General features: G+C 57.9%; 1 protein-coding gene across 1 annotated transcript; it reads left to right on the top strand.

Moving 5' to 3' along the window:
* The first annotated feature begins 397 nt into the window (after nucleotides 1-397).
* On the top strand, nucleotides 398-19,078 carry EHD1 (EH domain containing 1). Its single transcript, XM_016157489.2, has 5 exons — nucleotides 398-889; nucleotides 4,143-4,240; nucleotides 14,772-15,184; nucleotides 17,674-17,838; nucleotides 18,295-19,078. The coding sequence occupies exons 1-5, from the start codon at nucleotides 486-488 to the stop codon at nucleotides 18,817-18,819; spliced, it is 1,605 nt and encodes a 534-aa protein (XP_016012975.1). The 5' UTR covers nucleotides 398-485; the 3' UTR covers nucleotides 18,820-19,078.
* Nucleotides 19,079-19,464: the final 386 nt, after the last annotated feature.

Here is a 19,464-nt window from a genome sequence, read left to right as displayed (position 1 = left end):
TCACGCCCGTGTCCCGATTCCCGCCTCCCGAACCGCAGCACTTCCGCGAGCCGGCCCACTGGGGCGAGGCCAAACAGGCGTGGTTGCCACGGCACCCGGGCCAGGGGCGGGGAACGGAGCAAGTGCGCTCGCGAGATTTGGAATCGGCCAATGGGAGGCGGGGGAGGGAAGACGTGGCACGGAGTCCACAGGCGGGGCTCTTCCCCCTCCCAATCCCCTGCGTCCCCGCGGCGGCGGCGCGCGCGCGTGCCCGGACGGAGGAGCCGGGCCTTATAAAGGGCTCTCAACGAGGCGCGCGCTCCACTCCGCGGAGGGCGCTTCGCGGGCCGTGCCGTGCGCGTGCGCAGTGCGGGCCGCTGCCCGCCCCCTGCCCCTCCGCCCCTCCGCCCCTCCGCCTGCCGGCCCGGCCCCGCCTCGGCTGCGCGCCGTCGCCCAGCTCTCAGCCGCCGCTCTGCCCCGCAGCAGCCAGCCGCGTCTCCGGCAGCATGTTCAGCTGGGTCAGCAAGGATGCCCGCCGCAAGAAGGAGCCGGAGCTCTTCCAGACGGTGGCAGAGGGACTGCGGCAGCTGTACGCGCAGAAGCTGCTGCCCCTGGAGGAGCACTACCGCTTCCACGAGTTCCACTCGCCGGCGCTGGAGGACGCTGACTTCGACAACAAGCCCATGGTGCTGCTTGTGGGCCAGTACAGCACGGGCAAGACCACCTTCATCCGGCACTTGATCGAGCAGGACTTCCCTGGGATGCGCATCGGGCCCGAGCCCACCACCGACTCCTTCATCGCGGTCATGCACGGCCCCACCGAGGGCATGGTGCCTGGCAACGCGCTGGTCGTCGACCCGCGGCGCCCCTTCCGGAAGCTCAACGCCTTCGGTAACGCCTTCCTCAACAGGTACCCGTCCCTTGCCTTGGGGGTCTTGGGGGGGACGACCCGGGCGCGGGTCCCGACCCTCCCGCGGCCGCCGCCCCGCCGTCCTTTGTCTACGAGGCCCGGGCGAGATCCCTCAGCGACCAGTCTTTGGGACAGGGTCCCCTGCCGCTTCGCACAGAAATCCCACCCATGGGTCTGGGAGTGGGCGTCGTTGGCTACCCTAGAATTTTCTAGGATATCAGTTTAACTCCCAAAGGTCCTAACCCCACTTCTCCCAGAACCAGGAGTTGGTCTTGTCTCCACCTTCTTCACCCAGACTGGACGCACCTAATTCATTCAAACCACCACCACCACCCCCCTTCCTTCAATGGTCTGTTTTTTAAGTGTGTGGGAGAATTAGCCATTCCCTTAGCTAGTGTGATGTGTTGTGCCTCCCCTGGGGCCAGTGGTTTTGTGTAGGAGGTACAGGGAGGATCTGCTGTGGTCTGGTGAGTTTGGGGCAGTAGACAGCTGAGGTTAGAACACTCCTCCCAGGGACTGTGCTGTGTTAAGGAGTTTCAGCAAGGAGCCTCAGGCCGTAGCCCTGGGAGCCCTGGAATGAAATTCGGGCCCTGAGTCCCTATATAGATTTTCTGGGAGGTTCCTTAACCTACTTGGGCCTCTTTTTCTCTAGTTAAATGGGCAAAACCTGCCTTCTTATGAGGATAAGATTCTAACTATGATGCTATGAGTGAAAGGCAGTCACCTCTTCTAAGCAGTGCAGCCACTAAGCTCACTTTTCCCTAAAGGAACTCGGAGGTGCTAGTCAGTGTTCTTAAAATCTCTACCCCCACCCCCATGGCATGTACACAGATCTGCCCTCCCTGCTACCCTCCATTCAAGGAGTGACTGACTGCACATGCCTTTTGAAGTCTGGATCTGAGTAAGAGCCTAGGAAAGAATCCTTGACTCTTGCCTTCCAGGTCTCCGCCCTGTGTGATCACATTCCTTTCCAGACACTGTCCAGCCCCACAGGGTGGACCAGCTTGCCCCTAGTCCAAGCTCAGGGACAGGCCTTACCTCCAGGAACAGAGCTGACCTTTAACAGAGAAGACAGGCAGGCTACTCTTGTCTTTTTGCTCTTTTCAGGGCTTTAAGCCTGTTCTCTTATTTTTTTATACTATTTGCGCATTAGGGCCCTTTGGTGAGACTCCTGAAGAGGCACGGCCCCTCTTAACCTGAAGCCTTCCTCTGGAGTATGCTAGTGTTTTAGAATTATTGTGCCTATAGATAGGGGATTGGCTCCCACTGTTAGCTGGTGGGCGCAGTGTGATCTTATGGAAAGTTTCGCTGCTATGCTGGGAATTCCAAGCATCATTAGGTGTCTACTTTCACGCAGAACTTTGGGAAGCTAGAACAAAGGTATCTCGGCTGTCCTTGGGTCTCCACTTCAGCTTGTGAGAGCAGACCTTAGACATCTAGGCAACCTCACCTCATTGGTTCAAGAAACTGCAGCCTGAGCCAGGTCGATTTGTGGAGCTCACCCAGTGTGTGGATGCAACGCCGACTGTGTAGCCAGTTACTGTTCTATTGCTTTTACCACACAAAGAGCAATTCAGGAGTGCCGGGTCCCAGACGGGCGCTTTGATGATGTTGGTGCCACAGGATGTGACAACCACACTTGTTTCTTTCTTGCCACCATCTCATCTCCAGAGAGTCCCCAAACGCTAATATCCCTGTCGAAAGAGGCCTTATCAGCCGAGGATGGTGGGGAAGGGAAAGGCCAGGGGTTTGCACTTTTGCAGAGGGCCCCCCCCCGCCCCCCGCGCCCCGAGCGGTGTCAGCTTGTGCCTCCCCTCTAGCCAGGGCACACAAAGGGGGCGCTTCTCTGGCGGACACAGCCTCTCCCAGCGCTCTTAAAGAGACTCATTGAGTCATGAACTTGACTTTCCAGCTTTTGCCCCCTAAGTGGCCGCTCTGAGACTGAAATCCGATGGAGCAAGCTGAGCGAGGCAGGGCACAGTCAGGGTATCCTCATTGCCTAACCAGTACCGCCCACTTGCAGTGCGAGGTGAAACCCGCCCGGGCCTCTCGGTTCCCACCACATGCCTGGGCTTTGCAGAGCAGTCATTTGAGTCCTCCAGATGTTGACTGTTCACCAGGCTCATTCACAGGCCTTATCATGTATGTTATTCCCAGAGCCCATTCTGCTTCAAATCCTTTTAGTTTGTCTCTCAAGTGACTCCTTTCCCGAGCAGGAACCCCAGCGACTCACACTTATTTACAGCACTCGGGCTCTGCGGGGAGGATGAGGTCCAAGGTTTGCTCGGCCCGTGGGTCAGCTGGTTTTGCTGTGTTGTGTTGCAGGCAGCACCTCTCACCTCTGGCCAGCCGCCCCGGCCTGTGGGCCACTGGTCAGCTGGGGGGTGGTGCCAGCGGGAAAGCTGAGCAGCTCAGATTTCTCTCCCCACGGTCGGACAGGCAGCTTTAAGCCTGTGTCCTATGGACAATGGGTCAGTATTTTCTTTGCTCACAATACCTTTTTCAGAGACGTTTTCAAAGGCTCCTTTACTCTGTGCCATCAAGAACCTCTGCTCTCAGCTGGGAAAGCCCCTTGCTGTCCTGGGCTGTTCTCAGTCCAGCAGGAACTCAGGCACGCACAGCTAAGCCCTCACTACGTTGCCAGCCTCTTTGTGGCTTCAGTCTTCCTGGACCAGATTTGACTTTCAGAGAATGGTGTCAGGACCTCCCTGCCCCACCACCTAGCCTGTGTGGTCCCCCAGCTTTTACTGGCTGCCCACTCAGCCCCTCTCCCCGAGCAGCTGGGTGGAAGGGGAGCGCTGGGCCCAGCCCCAGCAGGAAAGAACCATCTCTCTTCTACGTGCGGCAATGTCACCAAGTGGTTGAAAATTTTACTGTAGAATCCCAAGGTTTCATTGTCACGCTTCTGCTTCTCTTCTGGATTGTGATGGTGACCTAGGCTCGTGCAGTTTTCACTAACACATCAGCAACTTGAAAGCTGAACTTTTGAACTCTGGGGGAAAAGCTAATGCGAGGGAAGTACCCCACGGTCAGTTGAGGGAAGTGCCGATGGTCGGTGGAGCCTGCTGGTTGGATGCCCATGAGGAGACTACGTAGTCTGCTGGCCACCCCTGGGAAACTAAGGTGATAGGAAACCTCTTTTAAGTTCCTCATTTCTGGGAAGGAAGCGGAGGTGGCAGAAGGTGCTGCCGTGCCCTCCAGGGCAGCGATCACTGAACCTTGACCTCTCTCCCTGGCTCTCGCTCCTACGCAGGTTCATGTGCGCCCAGCTGCCCAGCCCGGTCTTGGACAGCATAAGCATCATCGACACTCCTGGGATCCTGTCTGGGGAGAAACAGCGAATCAGCAGAGGTAAACAGGCTGCGACACTGCCGAGGGCTCCTGGGGTGGTCAGACTAGGATGTTGTTGGTGACGCAGACCAGATGGCGCCGAGTGAGAACCCATTTCCCATCAACCTTGTCTGGCATCAGTGCTCCAAGCCCTGAGAGGCAGAAGCTGCTTTCTTCCTTGGTTCCCTTTGCTAAGGTTGCAAACAGCCGAAGTTGTGTGACTGTCATGCTTTTCAGCTGCTAGGGCATGCTTGAAGGGACAGGACTGGCTGTGAGGCCACAGGAAATTGCTCAGTATGTGGGCTGCAAGGCACCTCAGCCGGCACTGCTGACTGCGAATGAGCCCCTGGCTCCCTGGGGCTCACTCACCTTAGTTTGTGTTTAAAACCTTTGCCTCCCAAAGCCACATACATTCCTAGTAAGTCCAGCAGCTTAGGGGAGAACAGTTTGACTTGAACAAGCCCCATAAGGAGTTGCTGGCAAGAATTTGTTAACTATTTACGAGCTAGTGGAAATGTGTTTAAATTTGCGTAAATGTTGGGGAAATGTGTTTAAATTTGCGTAAATGTTGGTAAGCAGTGGCCGCCCTGGGTGCTGTGCGAGGAGGGGCAGGTTTTCCTATGGAGTATTAGCACCAGGCCCATTCCAATTGTGTAAACTGGCTGGATTCTGCCAGGCTTTGGTTCAGAATGTGCCCGAACCAGATCCTGTTTCTCCTGCCCACCCCCTTTTGTAGAAGGGAGGGGAGCCTCGGGTCCTGGAGGAGCAGGAGGGCAAGGGCAGTGACATCTGGCCGGCCAGGAGTGGTGCCTGCAGCTGCAAAAGTGCAAATGAAACGAGATCAGACACAGAGACAGTTGAAGACAAGTGACGGTTAAAGTCAGCTTGTAGATCTAGATCTTTCCCGCACCCCTCTCCCTCCGGGCAGCTCAGCGTTTGTGAGCTTTGCAGATGAAGCCAGCAACCTGAGATGTGGGGGGTAGTGTGTCTTTGCTGTGGCTGTGAGGTGGTCGTGGTGGGGAGACCTGTTCTCAGTGCTGTCAAACCTTGCTTTTCAGACCCGGGGTCCCCTGCCCATGTCGACTTGCATTAGAGCGCACCGAGCCTGCTCCGTCTCCAAATCTGCCTTAAATTTTTAGGTTTTCCACCAGATAGTGACACTCTCAGGAGTTCAAAGGAGGAAATTTAGGGACCCTTTCTGAAAGACTGAGGGCCAGTTTTTTCTTTCTTACTGCTGTTATTATTCCTACCTGGTTTTAAGAAAATGCCTGATGAGCAAATTGTTGTTTGCCAGAGCCAGGCTAGAAAATTTGAATTGTTTTCTCTTAAAGGGAAAGACCCACAAAGGGGGATTCTCAGTCTACCTCCAGGGCCAAGCTGTCCTAGAGGGACTTTCTTTGAGGCTCTGTAGAGCTGCCTTTTGAATGACCTGGAGGAATAGGCAGGAAGGCTGCCTCTGGAGGCCAACTCTGGGCTTCACGCTATGCTCCCAGCCCCAGTGGATGTGTACACTTGTTCAGATAAGGGACATTCGCTTACAAAAAGCAGCTTATCTTCCAGGAACGCGGGCTCAGTACGGCCTTCAGAGCTGAGATTCAAGCTATTTGAGAGAAATGGTTCGGGGTTCTTGTGGCCTCTGTTGTCACGTAAACGGGAACTCAGAAGCAGCTGGTTTCCACCAGGCTGGAAGGTTCTCGTGCTGGGCACCTCCGAGGAGTTCAGCCAGCTGAGAAGGTGGGCATACATGTCTTGAGACACGAGGTGCCCTGGCACTGCCCACTGGGATGTCGCCCTCCCCTGCCTCTCTCCTTCTCTCTGTTTCCTTTCTGCATCAGCTAAGAGGTGGGCAGTGGTGTCCCAACTTGCTCTCTCTGGGACAGTCACCAGATCAGGGTCTCAGCGTGCCTTCCAGTCATTTGACAGGGCCGAGGAGGACACAGCGTGCAAGGCAGTCCCAGTCTTCAAGATGCCTGAGCAGATGGCAGTTACCTGAGAGAGGAAGCCTGCTGGAGACACGGGCTCGCTAGTGCTCCGCCCGGCTCCGCCTTGTGGCTCCTGCCTGTGCCTCCCCAGGTGCAAGGTGTGGCCCCTCTGGGTCCCTGGGCAGCCACAGAAAGCCTCCCCTCACCCCCGCCCCCCATGGGCAGGAAGAAGGAGGGGGGCTTAAAGGTAAGCCAGGTGTTCTAAATAGAGAAGGGTTTTCCTCCTGTGAGACAGCGAGACATCAGACTGATTTTACCAGATCATTTCTTCCCCTCCATATCCCCAGAGGAATAGGTTTAAAGCATTTTACTAAGTTACCGAGTCGGGACTCGCTGTGGAATATGTTTGGTATTAGTGTGTTATCAGCAGTAGGAAGGCCGTCATGAGGTTCCCGTCAGCTGTGCTGGGCGTGGGCTCCAAGGGTGGTGGCTGCGGGGTATATGGAAAAGGAGTGGACTTGTCCTCCTCGAGGTCCCACCCATCTGTCACTGCCAAGGTCCCATGTCTCCCTGTCCAGCACCGGAAGTCGGAGCAGGGCAGTACGTTCCAGGCTCCCCGCCACTTCTCTCCACGCCCTTTACTGACCATGTGGAAAGCAGGTGTTTCCCTCTCGGAGAGACGGAGCCATCAGAAACCATGGGTCCCCAGTTCCCCGGGTCCCTGGGTCCCCGCAGCCGCCTCTGGAGGCGCATGTGCATTAGAGTTGCTAATTACATCGGTCCACCACCCACCCCACCCCCACTCCCCACCCCCGCAGGCCTGGCCCCTCCTACTTTTTCCCCACTGTCCCTAATGCCACTGTCCCTAATGCATGCAGGAAAGATAAGGAAGGACCTGTGAAGCCCCCCCCCCCTCCCCGCCAGAGACCCCTGGGAATCACTGCAGGGGTCTCGGGCTGCACTTCCCTGTTGTGCTAATCTCCCAAGTGACTTTAAAGATAACAGTTCTCCTGCGTCAGCAGAGGAAGTGACTTGCGCATGCAGCGTTCATTCCTGGGTGCCACCTGTGTGACAAAGGGTGATCCAAAGGGCATCTGGGGCCGGCAGGTCTGGTGCCCCGGGCTCACAGGCTGCTGGCTGCCTACACTGTCACGTCAGGGTCTTCCATGCCGAGTCCTCAGCAGCCGCGACAGGAGGCGCACTCAGGCGGAAGCCCCAGCCCGGGAGGCAGGAGCCCGGCCAGTGACCCTGTGTGAGCCGAGCTGGAACTTTTGTGTCTGTTTCTCCCTTGGAAGTCACGGCAGCAGGGAAGGGTCCTTTAAACTTGGACGAGGAGACTGGAGCCCGGCCAGCCTCGTGCCTGGCTTGCTTCTGACCAGTGCCATCGGAACCCGCTCCATGTCATTGTCACAGCAGCTGCACCCCCGAGGAAGCTACTGCTTTTCAGATGAGGAAGTAGAGGCTTAGCAAAGTTAAGCGATTAGCCCAAGATGACACAGGCGGGCGAGCACGTGCTGGCACTAGGGTTAGCGCCCAGAAGGGGCAGCACTCAGACCGCACTGTGCTGCGCGAGGGCGCCCTGGGGTGAAGGAGCCCCCGAGGCCTCGGGTCAGACAAGTCGTAGCCATTACTGTGCAGGGCTTCTCAGCTTTTCTGGAATGCTTCTCTGTTGGCCAGAGCTCAGAAATGGACCGAGGTCTGGGGCTTTGAACAATGCTGGGATCTTCTTCCTTTTCCTTGTTCTCTGCTTCCAGACAGAATCTGCCCCTCCGGCTGTCCAGGGAGAGGTACTGGGGGCCCTGGCCAAGGCTGGCTGGTCTCGTGGGTTCTCACTCGCCCTGCAGCTGACTGTCCCGGGTTCCTAGGCTCCACTGAGGACCAGGTGCTGGCCTGATCTCTAAGAGGCAGGGCATCCCTGGCCCAGACCAGGACCCCTCTGACCTAGGGGTGTCCCTTCTGGCTGATCCTTATGCTGACCACCTCCTGAAATGCCCCATGCATAAAAGTCTCCAGGCCAGTGTTTCACCAGGGTTATTCAGCCCATAGAATGCTCGGTGAGGTTGCCCGAAAGCCTTGCGCAGGCTGAGTGCTGTGTGCCTCCTGGCTTCCCAGCATCCAGAGCTCAGCTAATGGCGGAAGTTCCCAGTTCCAGGCCAGCACTTTAGGGGCCGGGGGCCCTCAGGAACTGCTGCAGCCCTCAGGAGCCACACCGGTCAAACAGGGTGGCGGGACATCCTCCTGTTCTTGCCAAGGGTCACGGGGTGCCATGTGGAAAGCTCTTGCCCCGGCGCCTGGTGCACAGTTAAGTATTCTGCAAACGTCAGCTGACCGAAAATGAAGACACTGGAAAATCCAGGAATTCCCAGACTTTAATGAGGAAGACCTTTTTCTAAATAGCATCCCAAGGAGCTGGAGGATGGGGAAGCACTGACTCAGCAGCCGGGGTTTCCCTTCGGATTCCAGCTCCTCCTGTGGGCATAGCCACCTCCCGAAAGCCTTCCTCTCACCACCGCCCTCTGCTGCCCCCCGCTCCGCCCCCCAGTCCAGCCAGCAGCTCCCTCATGGGAGGGCTGCCAGCTATGCCGAGGGGCGTGGGCGGCTCCTCCCTCGGAGAGTTGGTACCAGCTGGTGCGGGTGCTTGGCACCTGTTTCCCGGCGGCCAGCTGGGTAGCAGCTGGCCCAAGCGCCTGCAAATGTTTGGTTTAATTTGGGGTACGATGCATTCTTCACCCGTTAGAAGTGGTCGTTGCCTACATGCCCATCCGAATCTGAGCTTCTTGAGTCCAGACTACAGATCTTGTGCGTAAATACTAGTTAACGTTCACCCAGTGCTCACAGAGTGCCAGGTGCTTACTTGATGCTCGTGGCAGCTCTGTGAGGAAGAAACAGGCTCAGAGAGGGCACGTGGCTTGCCAGGGTCACACCGCTGCTTGTTGAGTAGGTTGAGGATTTAAATGGGAGCCTGAGTCCAGAAGCCATCTGTCTTCTCTGTGGGCCCTCCTGCCCTTTGTTTCGTTGCTCCTTAGGTCAGATTTATTGAGGTCTAGTGATGTGTAGTGAAACTCACCTTTTCCAGTGTGCAGCGCTCTGAAGCAGTCATGTGACCACCTCCACAGCCAAGATACAGTGTCTTTCCATCACCCGGGAGAGTTCCCTGCACCCCCTGGTAGTCACTCCTGGTCCCAGACGACCCGTGGATCTGATACTTGTCCCTAAAGTTTCGCCTTCGTCAGAGCGTCCCGGATGGAACCACAGTGCGAGCCTGTTGTGCCCGTTTTCCCGTAGCTTGTGCTTTCGCGGTTCATCACGTACTGAGAGTGTCATTGGTTCGTTCCTTTAGTGGCTGCGCTCTCCCGTCCTGTGGATGCATCATTTGTTATCCGTTCACCTGTTGGAGGATGTTTGGGGTTCCACTTTGGGCAGTTTTGAGTAAAGCTGCTATAAACGTTTTTGTACAGTGCAAATTTGATTTCTTAATGTCTCCGGGACAAACACCGGGGCGTCAGGACCCCCTTCCTCTAACCGCCGTGCTGCGCGGGGGAGCCTTCCCTTCCCTAAGAACTTTAGCTGAAGGTTGCTCGGAGCGAGTCCTCACGGTGTCCATTCTCAGCTCTCCGACCTCGGCTTTGCCCGCCTGGGCCCAGTATGAGCTGGAAGCGCATGCGATGGAGAACTATGGCAAGAAATACCCGGGCCCACACAGCTTGAATGGCAGGAAACAGAAGTCGATTGGAGACAAACCCTCTATTGTTCGTGTTCTAGAAACATTTGGAAAGTATGAAGCAGCTTTCCCCCCAGCTGGCGGAACTACCTGTGTCTGCAGGATGCTAGGGTAGGGCGAGGAGGCATCGTACCTGCTGCCTCTGCACCTCGGTGCCGGGTGGCAGGAAGCCAGACCCCGTGAGGCAGCACCTGAGAGGCAGAAGGCGCCCAGAGGGGCTCGGAAAGGGAGCCCGCGGAGCCAGTGTGGGAGGCTCGCTTGGCCTTGCCGCGCTCGCTTCCCAGGGGCTGAGCACAGCCTGATGGGCTCAGCCTCCTGCTGTCTCCCCGCAGCCCGGGGCTGTGTGTGGCAGAGGTGGGGGGCGGGGGGCGTGTGTCCAATGCACGTAAGACTCGACCATTTTAAGTGTGCGTTTCTGTAGCATTAAGTGCGTCACATTGTACAGTGATCACTACCGTCCATCTCCACAGCCGGTTCCGTCTTCCCAAACTGAAACTCTGTCCCCGTGGAACACTGGTGACCTCCCGTTCCCCGTCGTCCAGCCTCTGATGACCCCCCATTCTGCTTTCTCTCTCTGTGGATTCGACTTGTCTAGGGACCTCCTGTAAGTGGAATCCTGCAGTATTTAAATGTCCTTTGAGACTGGCTCATTTTCATTTTTTCCTAATATCTTCAAGGTCCCAGAGCTTTCTCAGCCAGGGCTTGTTCCTTATCAGAGATGGCCTGGCGTGCACTCGCACTGCAGGGCCAGCCTCGTCTTTCCAGCTGACCCCTCACCCCGTCGCCTGTGTCCTTCATGCGTGACCACGCCAGTGCTCACTACCACCCAGCCCGAGGCGGACGAAGCTACCGCTCGACACTCCCACCTCTGGGTGGGGGCACAATTTTCTTTTTCGCCAAGGACACCGTGACTTCCCACTTCTGCAGAACTGCTGTGCGTTAGGTGGGGTGTCCGATACCTGACTCCGTGGCTAAGTGCACCTGTCACTGAGGCTGACCTCTCGTGCGTTCCAAAGCCTGAAGGTTCACTGCCTTGGGCAGCACTGGGGGCTAGGGGGCGGGGGGTTGGCAAGCTCGTCCCTGTACTTGTCTGTCACCTGCCGCAGAGCTCCAGGCTGAATGGTGCCTGTGGCTGCCTGCGTGGACTTGATCGATGCTCTCGCTGCTGCAGCTGTGGGTCTAGCCTTTGGTGCCTGTTGAGAGACCATCTCTCAGGCCGAACGAGGCATTGATGGGTTAGGACAGTGGGTGGGCCTGGCGGTGGCTACTGCCGCCTAGTTGTACATGGTCACACACCTACAATGATATCACACATGCCTGAGTGTTGGGGACCTTTTTCGTGACCTGTGGGTGGACTTGGCCAGCCATTGTGTCTCCTTCACCAAAAGTGTGAGCGTTTTCCCTAATAAACAGGAAATTTCATTCACCTGCAAAAAAAAAAAAAAAAGGCCTTAGCTCTATTGGCTCGGAGTTGAGGTGTTGGCGAGTGACTGACTGAGTGTGCGGGAGGGGTGGGGGCACCGGGCTCTGGCTGGGGCCTGGGGCGCTGCAGGCAGTGACTCTGGGCCACATTCCGCTTTCCCCGTGGTGCTCTTGGCCCCCACCACTGGGCGAGGGGGGAGCGAGGCCATGCTGGGCGGGGCGACCTCAGCTCCCCACGTTGTCCTCGCTCCTGGGCCAAAGCTAACTTGGGCTCGAGCCCAGCCCATCGGGGCGCCCCGGTTCCCAGCGCCTTGGTTTGGCATCGCTGCCTCTCCAGCTGTGTGACTCTGTGGTCATTTGAACTTTTGTCAGTCTGAGGACGAACAGTTTGACGAGATGTTGGGCTTCGTTTTTGCTGAGAGGGAGCCGTCGCCGTTCCGTCTGAGTCATCGCTTTTTCAGCGCTGACCTGCCGTTCCTAGAGCCGGCCATAAAAGGCAGAGGCGGGGTGGCCCCCGGCAGGCCCTGCCAGGCCCTGCAGACCGCGAAGCCAGGCACGGGCCACCGCGCCCTGCCCTTCTTCCCTCAGCCTGCTCCTCAGCCCTCCTTTCTGGTGTCCCGATGATGGCTTTGTCCTGGGTGGTCTCTTTGGGGCTCTAGGAGCCAGCTGCATGGTGTCCAGGGGCCTCGGGGGCTTGTACTTCAGAACCAGCAGCTTGTGAGGGTGGCTGGTGACTGTCACAGGAATGGCCTGGCACTTGCTCTTGCCCTGCCACACTGAGCGTGGGGAACCGGGTAGCCGGCCATTTCCAAACAGCTGCCCCGACCTCCGGAAGGCCGATTGCTCTTTGCTCAGGCTGAAGTTCAGAGTCGCAGAGGCTTTGCTTCCTGCAGCTCCACCTCGCCTCCACCCCGCTCAGAGACCCTGGCTGGTCCGAGGGCTGCTTCCCCAGTGTGGTGGGTGGGAGAGGGTTGCTCATTGCTGCCCTGGAGAGGCTGCCATGCCAAGCGGACAGAGCAGTGGATTTAGGGTGTTCTTAAGTTTCTGGGTCTTGCCTCTGGCCTGAGAGCCAGGCCCAACATTTGTCCCTTGTTCCAGTGGGCCCTGTCACTTCTCCACTCGCCTGTGCCTGTCCCACTCACGGGAGTCATTGCAGTGCCCTGCCCTGTGCTGGGAGTCTGCGTGTCACCTCGTTAGACCCTCCCACGATCTTATGGGGAGGGACTGGTTTTTAAATTTTATAGATGAGGAATGTGTAACTCAGAAGTTAAGCACTTAAGGTCACAGAGTCAGTGGCTGGAGCCAGGAGTTGAATCCAGAGCTATCTTATTTAAAAGCCTGTGTTCTTTGAGTGCCCAAGGGCGGGGAGAGGCTGAGAACCCTGTGGCTTCAGGCACTCAGGCAACTCTGAAGCACACTTGAACATGGGGGGCCTGGCAGCCAGAACGTTTATATAACTAGGCAGGGCTTTGCCCCAGGCACGTCCCACATCGTTAACTGTTTACCTTAAAGCCCTGGTGAGGGGCCAGGGATGGGAGATGGAGGAAGCAGAGGACTGTGGACTTGCATTCAGCCCCGGGGTGGGCTGAGGAGCAGCCCAGGCGAGTCCCACTGTGTGAAGTGCTCTGCAGGCTCCTTTTGAGAGGGTCGAGCGGGCTGCCCTCCCCTCCTCCAGGCACCATAGGTTGCCCCGGGCTTTCTCTTTACAGTTTGTCCTTTTCCTTGGTCTCCATCTCCACCTACTTTTCTGTTCCCACAGTCTAAAGCAGTGGTCCCCAACCTCTTTGGCACCAGGGACCGGGGCTCTTAGGAGAATCTAATGCCTGTTTATCTGAGGCGGAACTGAGGGGTGATGCTGGCGCTGGGGAGCGGCTGCAAACAGGGGGCTTTGCTCGCTCACCTGCTGCTCACCTCCTGCTGTGCGGCCCGGTTCCTAACAGGCCAGGTGTTGGGGACCCCTGGCCAGGGTGGGGAGTGTAGGCAAGGTCAGTTTGGCCAGTTCCTGGATCCCTGGCTCTTCTTTCTGGAGTGGCTTCTTTGGCTTATTCTCGGGGGCTGGACTGCCCTCTGGCAAGCACTTAGTGGTTCTTTAGAGGGTCGGCTACGTTTGGGTAGCTGGCGGGTGGCTGGTGGGTGGCTGGTGGGTGGCAGGCGGGTGGCAGGCGGGCGGCTGGCGGGTGGCTGGCGGGGGGCTGGCAGGCGGAAACCGAGGAGACGGGGAGCCTTGCCCAGAATCACACAGAGAGGAGACGGCAGCACAGGGGCCGGGACCTAGGCTCGAGGCCCAGGGACTCTCAGGCGGTGGGTTCTTACCCTCTTCTTAGGAATCCTAAAAGGTAAGGAACAGTTTTCACTTCTTTGGGGGCAGTGGAAGAACTGGAAACATTTCGAAGAAGCATAATTGTAAAATAGGATACAAATTAACCCACCAAAACAGAATCCTCAAACTCTACTGGCTTAAATAAGACATCAGGTGGTTTCTGTGAAAAATAACAGTCCACGGCCACCTCGGACGGGCCGGCTTCATCTCTGAGCCCGAGGTGGCCGCCCCAGCCCTTGTCAGCACGCGCGCATCCTTCAGGAAGAGAACGGACAGAGGGCTCATACTCCTTGTTCGTTTCTGCTACCAAAAAGCTGGGGGGTCGTGAATTGAGCTGAAACCAGGCAGGTGTGTTGTGAAAGGAAGCATTCCTTTAGCAGTCTCCGCCACCGGTGGGCCTTAATTGGCTGGTGGGAACCAGCAGCGAGGGGAGCAAAGAGCTGGAGTTCCGTGCAGCTGCTTCGCTTCAGAGAAGTTTTTGAGACCTAGAGGGGAGAAGTGGTTTGCTGAACTTCATGGGCTCGTTGTGGAGCAGAGGTCAGCAGACTTTCTGTGGGGGCCAGAGAGTTAACATTTTTGGCTTTGCAAGCCCTACGGTCTCTGTCGCAACAACTGAACTCTGCCATTGTAGACAAAAGCAGCTCCAGGCGGTACAGCCGGGGGCGGCGGCGGCGGGCCGGTGTAACTTTATTTATGGAAGCAGGTGGCGGGTCAGATTTGGCCCCCGAGCTGTAGTTTGCCAGCCTGTCATAGAGAATAGATGAGATTCCTACAGAACGGGGAGCCTGGAGCCGTAGCAGCCGCAGGTGGTGTCGCAGTATTCCTTGTCACCGCTGTGCCGGGGCACCCCGGTGGCGGCTGCCGGCGCCGAGGCCCGTCCTCGCCGCGCGGTGCTGAGCCTTGCCGCTGGGTCTTCTCGCTCCTGCCCTGGTCCGACCCGGCTCAGAGCTTGGGCTTTGTGACTTCTTTCGCATCGTTTGTTTTCTAAGCGCCTCTCTAATGCCAGGCGCTGCGTGAGTGAGGGCACAGAAATGGGGGGACCCGGTGACCCTGCCGCCCTTGTGAGTACATTCTGGAAATGGAAATGCCTCCATGTGGAGAGGTACCAGGCCAAGTCAGGGCCGCCTGGCCCCTGGGGCCCCTGAGCTCACCCTTCCCGTCCCACAGGGTACGACTTCGCGGCCGTCCTGGAGTGGTTCGCCGAGCGGGTGGACCGCATCATCCTGCTCTTTGACGCCCACAAGCTGGACATCTCCGATGAGTTCTCGGAAGTCATCAAGGCCCTCAAGAACCACGAGGACAAGATCCGTGTGGTGCTGAACAAGGCTGACCAGATCGAAACCCAGCAGCTGATGCGGGTGTACGGGGCCCTCATGTGGTCCCTGGGGAAGATCATCAACACTCCCGAGGTGGTCCGGGTCTACATCGGCTCCTTCTGGTCACACCCGCTCCTGATCCCCGACAACCGCAAGCTCTTTGAGGCCGAGGAGCAGGACCTCTTCAAAGACATCCAGTCTCTGCCCCGGAACGCCGCCCTTAGGAAGCTCAATGACCTGATCAAGAGGGCGCGTCTGGCCAAGGTAGAATGGTGGGTGGGGCGCGGGGGGGTTGCTGGGTCTGCCACTGGGGCCTCGGGATTGGGATGTGCAGAATCCACCCTGCAGACTCCTGGCCGTTCCCGCATTGCACGATGTATGAACCAGTCCTCTGTCTGCACCCATGGGTGCGGCCTTTAACTGAGATTCTTCTTAATGCACATAAACCTCAAAGCGGAAGGTACCACCCAACCCGTGTGCAGCCTGGGGAGTGGAAGTGGGTGGAGTGTGGCCCGAGGCCTCGCGGGCTCATTCCCAGTTCTGTTGAGCACTGGTGGCCGTGTGGGGAAGAGCAGAACACGTAAGGAAAATACCGCACGATTTATTTGTATTGTTGTAAGGTGAGCACGAGCTGCCGCAGAAGCAGACGACTGGGGAGCTATCCGGGTGGGGCGGGCCAGGCCGGGGGGGCTTCCGGTGGGAGCTGAAGCTTAAGCCAGGACAGGAGGGAGCTAGTGGAGAGACGTGGTGTGAGCCTGTGGGCCCAGAGAGAACGCTGGGTGGCTTCAGTCCCCAGAGGCCTCGTAAACCCGTCCCTAGCCCTCTGTGGAAGCTCGGGTCCTGCTGGCACCTGCCGGCAGCGTCTGAATTGCTTAAGAGTTTGGGATCTCAGTGCCTCGCTATGTACTTCAGTGAGACCCTGGGGTGCCTGGGGCTGGAAAACGAAGCTTAATGCCACCAGTGGACCCTTCAGACACAGGAACAGAACAGGACACCTGATTTTAAATACTCCTGAGTCTGAGCCTGCTGGGGTAAGTCTTCAGCGCAGGTCAGTGCACATGTGAGGGTCACAGACCCTCATGGCACAGAGCTCAGCCGCCAGCCTGGGCCGGACGGTCATGGTGGCTGGCAGAGGCCCTCGTGCGTCACCTATCTAGTGGCAAAGTGGCCACTGGAGAGCAGGGGTGGTGTGCAGAGGAGTGGGAAGGCATTGTGTCGGGGTTACGGCTTCAGCAGAGGCAGTCCTGTGGCCAGTGAAATAATCACCCTGGGCTCCCGAGTGTCACAGGACTGAGGAACGGCAGGCACTTCTCTTCAGGCAGCAGTCTCTGTCCTGGGACACCCAGGAGGAGCCCCAAGAGCCATTCCTCCAGGGAGCTGGCTGCCTGTGTGTAGCCTTGAGGCGTTGAGAATGCTGTGGACAGAACACAGTGGCCCAGGGCGCCCCACACTGTCTTGAGGCCCGGAGTCCTACAGTGCTTAGCCTTAGTAATAAGAACTGACCCTTCATCTTTGACCACTGGGCTGTGTCTCCACCCTGGTTACCCAGCATGCTCCTGGACCAGCAGATTGGAGCTTGCTAGAAGGGAGGTTCTCAGGCCCCACCTCTGCCCCGCTAAACCAGAGTCTGCATTTGAACATAATCCCCTGGCGATCGTGGGCATAGTGAAGTTGCAGAAGCCTGCTCTGGAGCAAACAGGGCTTCACGTTTTTCTAGGTATCTCACTTCTAGAACCTTCCTGGTGAGTGAAGCTGGTTCTAAGAAAAGATCCCATGAGAAAACCTGAGTAACTGGCTCCTGGCCTCAGAGGACTGGGGCACATCCTGAGCCGAAGGGGGACAGGCAGCGAATAGAGAAGAAACGGGTCCTGCCCTCTGCTCAGGCCGCAGGGAAGGGCAGCGCCCCCTTCTCCCTGCCCACCCCCCTCCCAGCAGGGCTGCCGTGCTCTGGCCCGGCCCCCTTCCAGGACAGAACAACGGGTGGACCTCTGTCCGTGCCCGTTCATTTACAGAAATGGTGTGTAATCGTCTGGCCTGCGGGCTCATTGAGTCACCATGCCTGGGAAACCCCTTGCTCTCCCATCTTGTCCCCCGCCTGCTGGTCCAAGACCATTTCCTTTTCCTGGAGTGAGTAGCTCTCTCTGCGCCAGCTTGCGCTGGCCTGTGCTGGCAGAGCAGTGACTGCGACTCTGACAGGCCTTCTCTCCTCGAGCCATTCTCAGCCGGGCTTCTGGCCCAGGGCAGACGGAGTCAGGCCAGTGGAGGGGACTGGATAGGCCCGAGTCTGGGGGAAGAGGGGCAAGACCGGAGGGCCGATGCCCTTGGAGGGTGCCAGCATTTTCAGCCCGATGTGGGGAAATGAAGGGTGTGCTGCCCCTGAATTGGAAAACTTCTGAGCAAGGTATTGAAGCTAAGATACAGCTTGGAACATCTGGGGAAAACCTTGTAGGATTTTTCTAGCCCTTAGTCATCCCTGAGGCTGTCATGATAATAAAATGTAGTATAACTCAGGCCGTGTTGGAGTTCTGTGGCCTCAACATCAGCGTCCACATGTTTGCATACGCAGGATGGTGGAGCCCTGCTCCTCTGCCACGTGGAAGGGGCTGCGTGGAGAAGCAAGGAACGTGGGCTTTGGGTGGCTTTCGGCCTCCTGGGTTATGATCGCAGCTTTCTGGGTGAGCCCAGGCACAGGCCTTGCTCCTGACAAGGTGTCCAGGTGGCCCCTGACGTCCGCTCTGTCCCCGTCTGCACAGGTCCACGCCTACATCATCAGCTCCCTCAAGAAGGAGATGCCCAACGTCTTCGGTAAAGAGAGCAAAAAGAAAGAGCTGGTGAACAACCTGGGAGAGATCTACGCGAAGATCGAGCGGGAGCATCAGATCTCCGCCGGAGACTTCCCAAGCCTCCGGAAGATGCAGGTACAGCCGTCCGGCGCCCTCCGCTGGCTGGCGGCAGTCAGGAGTGGTTTTCCGTGGGGTGGGGCCTCCCAAAATGGAAGCTGCTGGGTTAATCACCAGCACTCCACCCAAATCAGAGATGTTGACCCATGTCCTGACGCTGAGAGGGGAATGTGGTGACTCAGCCTGGGCGGTGGGGAGAGGCCGTGCCAGGGCCTCTGGCCTCATCCCAATTAATCCTCGCCACAGCCTTCTGAGGAAGGGACCGTTTTTACCTCCCAATTTACAGACCGGGGAGCAAGGCCCAGAGCGGTTAACAAGTCACCCAAGCTGCTTAGTGGTTGGGGCAGTGACTCAGAACGCGCTCTCACGAGAACCCTTGCTTTGCCTACCCCTCCCGGAGTCTGGGAGGGAAACCCCATGCTCTCCGGTCTCCTAGGAGGAAGACCTACCCTTCTTCCTCTCCACCCACCACAGGAACTGCTGCAGACCCAGGACTTCAGCAAGTTCCAGGCCTTGAAACCCAAGCTGCTGGACACGGTGGATGACATGCTGGCCAATGACATCGCCCGGCTGATGGTGATGGTTCGTCAGGAGGAGTCCCTGATGCCCTCCCAGGCCGTGAAGGGTGGCGCCTTTGATGGCACCATGAACGGGCCCTTTGGGCATGGCTACGGCGAGGGGGCCGGCGAAGGCATCGATGACATCGAGTGGGTGGTGGGCAAGGACAAGCCCACCTATGACGAGATCTTCTACACGCTGTCACCTGTCAACGGCAAGATCACGGGTGCCAATGCCAAGAAGGAGATGGTGAAGTCCAAGCTGCCCAACACGGTTCTGGGGAAGATCTGGAAGCTGGCCGATGTGGACAAGGACGGGCTGCTGGACGATGAGGAGTTTGCCCTGGCCAACCACCTCATCAAAGTCAAGCTGGAGGGCCACGAGCTGCCCACCGACCTGCCCCCACACCTGATCCCGCCCTCGAAGCGGAGGCTCGAGTGACCACCAGCCCCCACCTGCCCAGCCATCTCAGTGCCCAGCCAGGCAGAGACTGGGGGGAGGGGAAGGGTCACCAGTTCTCAAGGTCCATAAAGACTGAGTGGCTGTTTCCTCAGTTCTTGAAAAGGAAAACCACCATCTTTCTTTTAAGGCTGTTCCTGGGCCCAGTAAGGGAGGCAGGGGTAATGCTCATATGTGAATGATGGAATTTTATGCACAAGAACTATGGATATTTTTAATATATAACGTTAGAGGCAGCCTTCTTTCTTGCCTCCTCCTCCGTCTGGTGGCCCCTCGCCCACACGCACACAGCCTCTGTCCTCTGTCCTTGCCCCGCTCTGTGCAGCACATCCTGCCACCGTGACCACTCCTGGCTCGCCCCTCCTGGCAGCTGCCAGGCCCTGGGGCCGTGCGGACGGGAACGCCTGGCCACGTATGTTTGTAAGCCGAGTCGCTCCACCGGGCCAGGGGCTTCCTCCCCGTGCTCCCAGAGCCAGCTGGTTCTTGTGCCTCCCCTGCCCTGGGCCCTGCACACAGGCCCTGCTCCGCTCTCACGTCCCCCGGCCCTCATTCGGCAGTCACAGAAGCAAGGCCCAGCTACCTGTTTCGGGGTGGTTTAGGGGGGTGCGCGGGTGCGAGAGAACATCT

This window comes from Rousettus aegyptiacus, unplaced genomic scaffold (genome assembly GCF_014176215.1).
Source record: "Rousettus aegyptiacus isolate mRouAeg1 unplaced genomic scaffold, mRouAeg1.p scaffold_m13_p_5, whole genome shotgun sequence".
Taxonomy (NCBI): domain Eukaryota; kingdom Metazoa; phylum Chordata; class Mammalia; order Chiroptera; family Pteropodidae; genus Rousettus; species Rousettus aegyptiacus.
This window is presented reverse-complemented; position numbering and strand designations above follow the sequence as displayed.